General features: G+C 32.7%; 2 protein-coding genes across 4 annotated transcripts in view; one reads left to right on the top strand and one right to left on the bottom strand.

The window, feature by feature from the left end:
- LOC118203847 (uncharacterized) overlaps positions 1-7,997 on the top strand; it is a 34,733-nt gene extending 26,736 nt beyond the window's left edge. For all 3 annotated transcript variants that reach the window (XM_035376139.2, XM_035376138.2, XM_035376137.2), the window contains one exon: positions 4,562-7,997. In XM_035376139.2, coding sequence (XP_035232030.1) covers positions 4,562-5,722 — 1,161 coding nt within the window. In that variant the 3' untranslated portion in view covers positions 5,723-7,997. The remainder of the gene's footprint in view (positions 1-4,561) is intronic.
- The window catches only part of LOC118203848 (peptidoglycan-recognition protein 1-like), a 109,356-nt gene continuing 98,268 nt past the window's right edge, over positions 931-12,018 (bottom strand). Inside the window, exon 5 of the mRNA XM_085806645.1 lies at positions 931-1,195. Within this exon, the coding sequence (XP_085662771.1) occupies positions 1,157-1,195 (39 nt within the window). The 3' untranslated portion in view covers positions 931-1,156. The remainder of the gene's footprint in view (positions 1,196-12,018) is intronic.

Consider the following 12,018-nt stretch of genomic DNA (forward strand, 5'->3'; position numbering starts at 1 on the left):
CTTGTGAGATATTTATGGCGCACTGATAGAATGGTAATAGAAATATTTCATGGGACCATGTCTCATAATCGCTTTTTGTTTCTTAGATGCGTAAGATTTGACGATGTTAGAAACAGGCAAATGAGAAAAGAAATTGACAAACTTTCCCCAATAAAGTATGTATTTGGCTCATTTGTGCATAATTGTCAGGAGTTTTACACAGCTGGATCATATGTTACAACTGACGAAAAACTCGAACCATTTAGAGGACGCTGTTCATTTCGACAGTACATGCCAAAAAAGCCAGCTGGTATGGAATAAAGATGTTTGCTCTTGTTGATGCAAGAACTTTCTTTACATGTAATTTAGAAGTTTATGCAGGTACTCAGCCCCAAGACCCGTATCATGTAAATAATTCATCAGTTGAAGTCTTCAAAAGGTTAACAGAAAAGTTAAATTCTGGGAGAAGTGTAACAGTCGACAACTGGTATACTAGTTATGAACTTGTAAAATATCTCCTTCAGAAAAACATTACTCTAGTGGGCACCATAAGAAAGAACAAGAGGGAAATACCGAAAGAGTTTGTGAACAGTAAAAATCGTAAGGTGCATTCCAGAAAGACATGACTTTAGTGTCGTATGTATTATGAAAAAAAAAAAACGATATAGAAATTCATACTTAATAATAATTGCTGAACATCATTTCTGTGACAAAAACTAGTGTAAAAGTTTCATACTGGATTATGAGGTAGGTAACTGTGTGTATAAGTCACATAACAGAACATTTAAATCAATATTGTACCAAATCACCAAGCTGTAATAATAGTAGTTATTATAGTGTAACATAAAAACAAAATATGCAAACAATTCTAAATGCGTTGTGTAATTTTCAATAACCCATTCTATGTTAAGGTCCAATGTAAAGAGCTAATTACAATAATTACAAACAGGATAATAGAATCAAACTAACGTTTATTTATGGTAGGAAAATATTATGATTACAAATCAGAAGAGAGTCATGACACTCACTATTTACGTTACAATTAAAACGTGGTGGCTGGATCAATAAATTTACTGAGGAAAACAACAGAAAAGGATGACATACCCTTCTTTAACATCTATAAATATATACTTTTCACATTTCCGGATTTGGGATCCATCATACAATTTTTTATAGATTACTGGTACAGGCGAACAGATTGATCCATGGAAAAGATCTGTAAGTAAAAAATAAAGTTATTAAGCTGATTAAATTTAACTAAGGCTATTGTTTCGGAGGCCTGGCTTCCCTCCTATTACTGCTTCCAACCAGTAGGACACAGGTCTTACCTCCACAGGCCATCATGACAGCGAAATTTTAGGAAGAAATATAGATGTTGCAGCCTCTCTTTGCTGGTTATTACGTTGCTATGTCTATGATGCGGCTCCCCTCCAAGCTGCCCGGCAAAGATGACATCTTTTTCCTTCTGGTGTTTCGAAGGTTCCCGTGGAAATTTCTTTTCTCCGTCTCTCGTCTCCCCTGAAAACCTTGCGCAGCCGCTTTAGTAGCTGGCGCGTTTTTTGAAAACTTGGCATAGATGTTGATCAGCCGGAAGCGAAAAAAAAGCAACCCAACGCTATGGATCTTTACGGGAAGGGGTTTCCCGACTACCAGAGGAGTCGTTTCTCGCTATTCTATCGTTCAACTTCCAAGGCCACACCAATGTGTCATCAAAACTGCAGACGGAAACAGGGGGTGAAGAAACTAGCCTCTCTCCAGGGTCCCAGTCGATAATGCAGATCTTCTATCTCAACGAATATTTTCTCCCACCATAAGTATGCTGTAGAACATCTCCCTGCTTGCCTGGTCCAGCAAAACAGGGTCCTCTTTTCGTGAAAAACATATGGTATAACTATCCAGCACTTCGCCCCCCCCCCACACACACATGGTGGAACGCTTGGTAGAAAGAATTTTTGGGTGCAGTACAACTGCTCATAAGAATTTCCGCTGAAGGAAATCCAAGCCAAGGGCAAGGGGTGAAAAATCTCTGAACTAAGTCAATACAAAATGACTTTGGGAAATTAAAAAAATGAAGCTACTAATTACACAACATTATAATTCATAATAAAAATGTCAGCACTGTAATAATTGTTTCCTCAGCCACAATTTAAGTCCACTCATATATTATCCAAAATAAAATACAAATAAAATCAATTTATTTTTCTTCTACCGCTAGTCAGAAAGTATGTATTTGTTTAACTTTAAAAGAAAGAGGGATACAAATTAAATTACTCAAGGTTAAGAAAAAAAATTAACACACCAAAAGTGCAGCGACAAGGCTTTAAAATAAAATTAAAGTCAAAAGTTAAACAACCTTAAGGGTCAAAACAACTAGAACAAAAACCAAAAATCTTAAGTCCCTAAACTCAAACTCAAATTAAACAACTTCAACTCAGAAAACTTTTAAAGCAACTTAACCAAAACTTAAGTTTACAAAAGTTACAATTTAAAATTAAAATTAACTTTAAACAGAAAAGAAAAAAAAGAAAAAAAAAAAAAAAAAATTAGAACTTCAATTACAAATCAAAACTGAAAAAAGAAAAACAACTTAAGCTTTAAAAAAAAAAAAAAAAAATTGTTAACCTCTTATCTACAATGCATAACAACGACGCTATTGACCAAACAACAGGTGACGCAAAAAAAACCTGAAATAATATCGTTTTATAATTTGACGAAAGGAGCTGTTGTCAGCCAAATGTCAGCAGCGTATTCAACTGCAAGAATCAGCAAAAGATGGCCCGATGGTTCTATTCTTTGCATTGCTGCAATCAATGTTCAAGTATTACTCCAATGCTCAAAACATCCATACTTACAGCACAAGAAACGGAGTCAGTTTTTAAGAGATTTTGCAATAGATTTGCTGAAAGACTACACAGCGGAGAGGTGCACTGTACCATGTCTCCCTCGACATTTGCAAGAAAAACTATCTTCCAAGAGCAAAGAACCTACTGATAAAAAACAGAAAGTAATTGAGAGAAAAAGGTGCTATATTTGCCCAAGTTCAAAGGACCGACAATCTAAGATAAGTTGTACAAAATGTGAAAGAAATGTCTGTGGAGATCATTCTGTTTTAACATGTACCAATTGTACATAAAACTTGGTAAATTTAAAAAAAAGGTTTGTGCATATATTGAATAAAATTAGAACTCTAATATTGTCTTAAATTATGTTGTTAGTAAATGCTTAATGGGGTGTTTAATGACCTGCATAAAATATAAATCCATAAACGGGCCTCGCAGGCCCGGCGCGAGCACTTGCGTATGTATGATTAGCACGAGTAACGCCAGATTAAGTATGTTGCATAGACTTCTCACTGCTGGTTGGAAAACAAGAAAGCCAATTAAAAAACCACTTTTGACATGTAAAATGAAGTAGAAACAATTATTGAGGGCAAAAAAATACAAATCTTGGATCATAAATGACTGGAAAAAGGTCTTTCTCAGCAATGAGACTTATTTATTTATTCATGGTTACACATCTAATGTTGTTATATGAAGCAAGGGTGAATCAATAAGATATCAAAGTTTCAGAAAAAACCATAAAATACTCAAAAACAAATGTTTTGGGATTACATTGCGGATGGCACTCAAAGTCTAGTTCCTATTGATGGAATGATGAATTCATTGAAGTGTATTGAAATTTTAAAACATAAGATAGTGCCATTCTTGAAAATCTTTTCAAGGGCATTTCAACATGACTTGGTTCCATGTTATAACTGGAAATCTGTCAGAAGATTCATGTTAGAAAATAGAATTAATGTCCTAGATTAGCTTGGAAATTCAACAAACTTAAAGCCAGTGAAAAACTTGTGGCGTATTATCAAGGAACATGTCCTTCACACTTAAAAACATCTTAGCAAAATGGATGGTATGGCAAAAGAGTACATGATTAAGAATGCTATAAAAGTATGGTTCTGTGATGAAGAAGTGAAACATATATGCATTAAAATAATAGAGTCAAGGCCTATAGAATTGCCAACAATAACAACAGCTTTGACTCTATTATTAAAGCAGTTAAAATAAATTGTTTATCAGAATATAAGAAAAAAAATGCCTGTTTATAATTAGGTTTATTATTTCATTTGTGGGATAAATGTTATTAAAATGTAAAATATGTATGTAATAAAAAATTTCTTTTCGAAGTGCATTCTAGAGGTCTTTCTGCAAAAGGAGGACATATCTTCAATTAATTTTGTTTATTATCACTGAAAATGCAGATGTATACATAAGCTAACAAAAATTGCTTTGTCCTATTTAATTTGCACACTATAGTATTTTAGCTATTATTTATATAGATTAATTTATATATATTCCATGAAATTTTTATGCATAATACAGTTTTATAGCAATTTACAAAATTTTTTATACCTATTATGCTCTGGTCTTGATATTTTTTGTAAAAAAAGGCACTCTTGCATTACAGTGGATAATTTTTATTGGTGCTTTGCTTTATTATTTAACGTAATTGAGTTTAGATTAAATTGGATGTAAAATATATATATATATTTAAATAATAAATCTAATTCCCCCTCTTTCCCCCCCAGAATCTACTTAAGGTAACTTTTGATGAAGAAATATTCTTTCAACATGACCAGAGATTAAAAGGATTTCTAGAACTGTTACAAAATGTGAAGCATCTGGTTTTGCCATTTGAGTGTGATGATGAAACAGTAAAAATTATCTCTAGAAGTTGCCCAAATCTTATAGAATTGGATCTGTACGTCAGCATTGTTAGTGATGATGCACTAAGGAGTCTGTGTGGTGCTAAATTTGCTTCTAGTATTCGCATATTGCATTTGAGGTCCTTAAGCCGTAATGAGAAAATGATTGCGTCCATTCTTACTAGCATGCCACGTCTTGAAATTTTGAATAATTTTTATTTAGTACAAGCATTACAGTTTTTGCATAGATATGATCTTATCACAAATCAATTAAATGTAGTAAAAAAGTATATGTTAACTCATCTTAATTTATCTTGTGTGCAACCATCTGATTGTGTGGAGGCTCTAACTATATGTACTGTTCTTTGTCCAGATATAAGAAACCTATCTTGTTGTGTATATATGCAAAGCCATATAGATTTACTTTGTAACTTTAATAAACTACAAGACTTAGATTTGAATTATTCAGAAGAAGACCTACTTGATCTGAATAACTTCTTGAAAATGAAAGGTTTTAATTTAATTTCATTGCAAATCAATGGATGTTTTTTAGTTTACATTTCAGTTTTGATAGAGAATTGTCTGAAACTAGAAAAATTGTGCTTGTTAAGGCTTAAACTTCAGTGGTCAAAAAATGTTAGTGTCTTTAATTTAAAACGTATGGAAAGGTTAAAAATTTTTAGTATAGGCATTCCGTACTCAAGTACAGAAGATTTAAGCTTATTACTGAATTCTATCCCAAATGTAGTTTGTCTGTCTCTGTCAACAACCCTTCATTTAAAAAGTGCAATTTTGAAAAACTGTGACTTAAAGAAATTAAAATATTTTAATATTGTTTATGCAGTTTTGGATGTAAATTTTGTAACATTGATTCTTAAAACATGTACGTCTCTCAAAATACTGAATCTTCATTCATGTTATAATTTATCTGAATATGATTGCAGAATAATAACTGCAGCTGCATCTGCTGCAAAGAATTCACCTGCTGTTACTTGGAACAGGTTTGCCCGTATTTCAGATGATGGACAGTTTATGATGTGGTGAATTCAGTACTGATTCCTAGAATGTTCTGAGAGTTCCTGGTGTAGGGAATATAGTAACAATTGTCATGAATGTCTGAAATTAATGTTAGAATGTGCTTTATTTTAAAATTCCTTCGTTGAACATTCAGTGTATTCTAATAAAAATGTTATCGAATGAAAATTAATTTTAATGCTTGTATTTTGTGCTGTTTTTTTAATTATTATTATTTTTAATGTTTAAATATTGTTGTAATGTTTAAATATGTGTTAAAATATTGTTCATGTATTCTTGTTTATTTTGAGAGTTCGTAATTTATCCACTGCTTAACAGATAGAAATAATTTTCTTGGCTACAGAAATATTTCAAAAATTAATCAAACCATTACATTCATTCCCTCAAGCATCTTATATTCTACATTACTCACTTTATTATTAAACCTTTAGAAAGTATAGTTTTGTACAGGTAATGTTAGTTTCCTTCCAGAGTATTGCATTGATATTGTGATTAGAAGATTATTTTCTAGTAAAAGTATTATCCGCAATTCTTGTTCATATGTTTCAACTCTGTGCCTTTTCTACTTAAGTATCAATGCTGCTAAATGTTATTTTCCAGTTGCAGCATATATGTATGATCTTCAGTGCAAGTAGAGGATTCATCAAGCACTCTTGAAATTATGTTATCTATGTCTGTGTTTCTTCATAAAAGGAAAAAAAAAAAAAAAAAAAGAACAATTTAAAGTGTTTTGATTTCAATGAATGTAATGACATGATTTTTTTGAAATACTTCTTTTCATAAGAATATTTTGATCTGTTATCTGGTGAATATTCATGTGTATAAATAGAGTACAAAGTCCAAAATCTGGGCATCCAATATCAGGACTAGCAGATATTTTTTTTAATAAATATATATAAAGTTCAGGAATGGAGAATCTAATACTTGATTTATCTCTTGACTAACTGAAATTTCTGTGTGATACTTTCAAGACCTGCTGTCTAGAGCAGGGTTTCTTAAACGTTTTTCAATCGCAACCCCTTTTTATCACTGAGATTTTTCAGGACCCCATAATATTTTTAAAAAATTAGTTGGACCCTATAAGTATTGTGCAAATCTGACACACACACATGAGTGAAACTGTCAATTTTTCATTTGCACTGTGATATACTATTGGAGTTTTAGGTCATTAACTTTAATTTCGAAGACATAGAACAATGTGAAAATTTTAAATAAGTAACAGACGAAATGACAGCTTTTTTCTTTGTCTGTATTGTCTTTATCTATATTCAGATACATTGTGTAAAAATATTTGATAATTGTAAAATTATTGTAATAAGTCAAAGAAATATCAAAATTGCTAAAATTTTTGGTGATCCCTTGCTGCACATTGCGACCCACAGTTTACGAAACCCTGGTCTAAAGAATCACACTGTGGCCAATGACAATATACTCATTGGAAGGACCACATTTTTGTGGCTGTGGAGGGGAGGTTAAAATTTTTTTAATCTGATATAAACAGTTGTTGAAACCGTAAGACATATTTGTTTGAAGTGGGATGTTGCTCATACTGGCTGTCTTTTGCTGCTTATGAAAGTGAGAAAGAGATTATGAACTTAATATAGCAAATTGCTCTCTTCTTTAACTTTTTAATTTGACTCAGTTTATAATTTTTTGCAGGCCATTATTATTATAACTATCTTATCAAATTAAAGTTTGAATTTTTGATAATGTTGAAATGAGTTTCTAATTCTGGAGCTGTAGCAGGCAGGATTTGGAAAGTGAAAGTATATGTGGTTCTTGCTATCTCTAACAGCCTTAGTTGGAGAAAATAGTATTAATACAATTCAGATATTTGGCACCTTCTCTTTCTAGCAGACTTTTGAGGAAACATTGAATAGATGGATGCATCCCTATGTAGCATGAGGAGAAGCTGAGAAGGGAATTTCTGTATTGAATGTGGCTTTGTATTTACATCTTATTTTATGATAAAAGATTAAGTAATTGATGTGTTTCTATTACAGTTGAGAGACAAAAGAACTTCATCCATTCTCTCACCCCTCAAAAAAAATAAATAAATAAATAAATAAAAATAAAGCAAATTTGCCCTTCTTAAAGGCAAGAATAGTGCCTGACCTGTCTGCACCTGGCACAAGTTTTTGGACAGTTTTGAATTTATGGATTTCCTTTTGGTGAAAACTTATTTCTGTATGATGGACAAGTAGCAATATGTCCTTTTTTAAAATAAAACTATAGAAAGGAATATGTTAGAATTTCTTTCAATAAAAAATTTATGAAATCAAAATGTTTGTTATCCATGTCAATTCACAATGTATGTCAGGTACACTGTGAAAGAACATCTGATGTATACACCACATGACTTCCTTGTACGGAATATTAAATTATACACATTTTTTCTTGCATTTCATTTAAACTTATTGGATTGAATTAAATCTACTTCGCCGACAGCGCATAAACCACAATAGAATAAATGCATTCTTTAAAATTCACTCTAGTATTTGTTTACCATAGCGACACTCTGGCGCTAGATTCACTTAACAGTATTATATTTCGTTCATATTATAACTCATAATGCACAAAATTCATATCATTTGAAGAATTATCTAATCGTTGTCACATATTCTATTCAAATACTATAATAAAGCTAGAACGATGTATAAAAGAAATTAAGCAAACAAAACAAAAAAGAAACAGTTTTTCACAGACGATTGAGTATTTCTCATTCAATTAATTCAGTTCTCACTTCGCGAGAAGGCAAAAATACATAAAAACTCAAAATATCTATATTAAAATTACGAAGTAAATCTCAAACACTTATTTCCTCGAAAAAATTCCAGAAAGGATTAAGCATGATTTAATTGGCAATAATAAATGAAGCGTTATCTTTGTTGTTGTGCAGCTACGTTTCTCTAGATTGGCAACAAATCCACTAGTCTCCTGTTTCAAATGTAAACATCAATGGCCGCGATTAAAAACAGGCTTAGCGGCAATTAAACAACTTTAAAATTGCTGATAATTCTAAAAATATTGCACACAGATTTACTAAAGGCATAAAATCCTTAACCGGAAGATAAAAACAACTTAATTAAATCATTTTAAAGCAAAAAATGTACAATTTACAAACATATGAGTAAAAAAACAGATCAATGAGCCGGGTAACAGAGTGGATATATATATAAATATATTTATATACGTTTGGTGCGGCCGATTGCAACCAAAATACGAGGTGCACATCTACATATTATGGCAGTCCTATATACAAAATTTCAACGTTCCGAGGCTACTCGTTTTTGAGTTATGCGAGATACGTACGTGCATACGTTCGTACAGACGCCACGAAAAATTCTCTTCAGAATTAATTTTAAAGCAGTTTTATAATTTTTTTTGAACGAAAAGAGTATTTTATTCTGTCCTTACGTACAGATATTACACAAAAACATCGTTAAATTGCATTCGATAGCGGTCAAAATAGATATTTTCTCAAGAAACATTATTTTAACTAAACGCTAGAGACTCGGTATTCTTAAGGGGGAAAAAAATGAAGCGATACAGTGTAAGTGATAGGAACCATTCGTTGATCGTGGTCCTCATTTTTCTACATATACTGATCAAAATTCACATGGGCTTTAAAGTTAATAAATTCAGATAGGATGTTCAAACAAGAATTCTTCACGATTTTGAGTAAAGATAGGAGCGCAATGAACTTAATTGATAATAACGGAAATGTAAGTTAAACAGTAAAAAAGGGAAGGATTTGTGGAAGACTTTGTAACGCAAAATTGCTTTATTCTGCGTCATTCATTTTACTTTATTGTGTTTCAATTAAAAATTGAAAATAATTGCTACATGTCTTGGGATTTTTCCCGCACTAGTTGCAATACAGATTATTAGAACAGCCCCGAACGTATAAGAAACTTACACATATCCACAAACATTTTTTTTTCCAAGGCTAAACATCAATAGTGTAGTATAATATGGAAGAAGAAAATGTCTACTTTCCAACAACATGTAAGCATCTGAGTACGGAACACATGAATAAGAGATGAATATTTTTTCTGCTTATTTTCTGAATGAGACAACGAGTTTCACAAATTGCGCATGAAAAAACTAATGAAATATTTTTAATCTTATTCTTGCCCATAACACATTATGTATTCTAAAATTTTCCGGTTTGATGACTGTATTGTACATATAGGCGAATTTGTTAAATTAGTGATTCCGTTTTCTGAAGATTCAGGTTCAGAAACTTGAAACCAAAGAGATTAGACATATAATGGAGTATATCGTAGCCAAGTGAAAGTGATAAATTAGTTTTTTGATGTTTTTTATGAATTCTCAGATATGTAGCAAAATTATTATGCCCCTCAGAGGATCTTTTTTTAAAAAAAATTTATTGTGATCACTGCCTTCTATTACATAGACTTTAGAAAACATTTTCGGTTAATATATCGTATTTCGTAACTTTTTTTTTAAATGCCTCTATTTTGACTCAAAGATTTAAGAAATGAGTTGTAAATTTCAAATTAAGGGAAACAAAGGAATCAAGGAGTGAAATAATAATGGCCTAAATAACTATTGGTATATGAAATAACAAATTAAGTTTTTAGAAAATTTAAAAATTATAAAAAGATAAATTATTAATTATTGTACAGAGTAACAATTGGGCATTAGGGATGTTAATCTGTTACATTGCTGATTTCGTTCATGATTTCGAAAAATACGAACATCCTATTCATAGGGTCAGATAATTCTTTAAGTTTTGGCATATAATTATTGATAATAATATTCATGATTTTAATCTTCCTTAGACCGAACATTTCGATGATTTCGGAGATATTTCGCATGAAACTTGCGCTTTTTCGTAAGCCAAGAGTCGGGTTTTTAGTGTTTGCTTTGTAGATTTTTTCCTGGCGGAATTAATTTCTTCTGTATGGCTATTATTAAGGTTGCTATAGGGTTTAACATGGGCAGCAGAAACCGAGTTCTGGTCGCGTTTGGTTTGACTGAGGGGGTGATACCTTGATTTTTGGCCATGTCGGTAAAGGAAATTCCTTTTTTTACAGAATAATCTTTCTTGGGGATTTACTACACCCACGATAAGACGATACATGATCTCCAAGGCAGTTACTGCACTTAGGTTTGTCAATTCTACCTTTGTGCGGGCAATCCATGGTCTTATAATCTAATGAGCACTTGACACATCTGGGTGCGAAAAAGCCGTTTTCAGACGAATGGGGCCACCTTTGGCAATTGTAGCACTGTGGCACCTGATTCTTTGAGATGTATTTTTCTGATTTTGAGATTACTTCAAAATTGGCTGGAAGAAGTTAAGATTATTTATGGGGGATTCCGATAAGTGTGGGTTGCATAGCCTTAAATTGATGTCAATTTCTAGGAGCGCGTACTTAAAATTATCTGAATACTTTACCTCCGCGTTGGTGATGGCTTTCTTAAAAATATTATTATTTAATTTATTGATGAATAACGTAGACTATGGAGTTTAAAGTCTCTGTGTAGCTGTTCATTGCGAACGAACCAGGGGACTCCTGTGATTTTTCGTAAGTAGTTGTTTTGGAAAATCTGCAATTTATTTAATACGGAGGTGGGAACAGAGCAACATCCAAGGAAGGCATATGTAAGGATGGGTCTTAATATTGATGTGTAAATGTGCTTCTTGCGAGCAAGATCTAGTGGTGAGGAGGCGTCAAGAAAGTTTCGGAACTTCCTAGAGATTCCTATGGCTTTCCCGATGGGCATGGAAATGTGAGGACCCCATGTAAGCGAGCCGTTAAAACGAACTCCCAAGTATGTAGCCTCTCTGACTTTGGGTACTGTTTTATTAAAGAGGGTCAGATCTGCATCAATGTTTTTTCTTTTGTGCCATCTTATCAGTAATAATTTGGGTTTTGTGGCATTAATGGACGTCCTCCATTTGCCACACCATTCCTCTATCTCGTGTGTGTAGTTTTGTATTCTGATCATGGCATGTCGTGGATTAAGTGAACTAGAAAGAATGGCGGTGTCGTCCGCGTAGCAGGCGGTGATGCGGTTTGTATTTTCAATCATAGGGAAGTCCTTAACATATATAAGATAGAGAATAGGCCCAAGGATGCTTCCTTGGGGGCGCCGGCTTTAATTAATGTGTTTTCAGAATAAACATCGCCCTGCCTGACATAGAAGGATCGATCACTCAGAAAGGAGTGAAGAATAAAAATCGTTTCCCTGGGGAGATCGAAGAAAGCAAGCTTGTAGATAAGTCCGTTATGCCAGACGCGGTCAAAGGTTTTTGGCACGTCCAGCGTAAG

The sequence above is a fragment of the Stegodyphus dumicola genome, chromosome 12 (genome assembly GCF_044657685.1).
Source record: "Stegodyphus dumicola isolate Sdum_Otavi_A_Nest chromosome 12, ASM4465768v1".
In the NCBI taxonomy this organism is placed as follows: Eukaryota; Metazoa; Arthropoda; class Arachnida; order Araneae; family Eresidae; genus Stegodyphus; species Stegodyphus dumicola.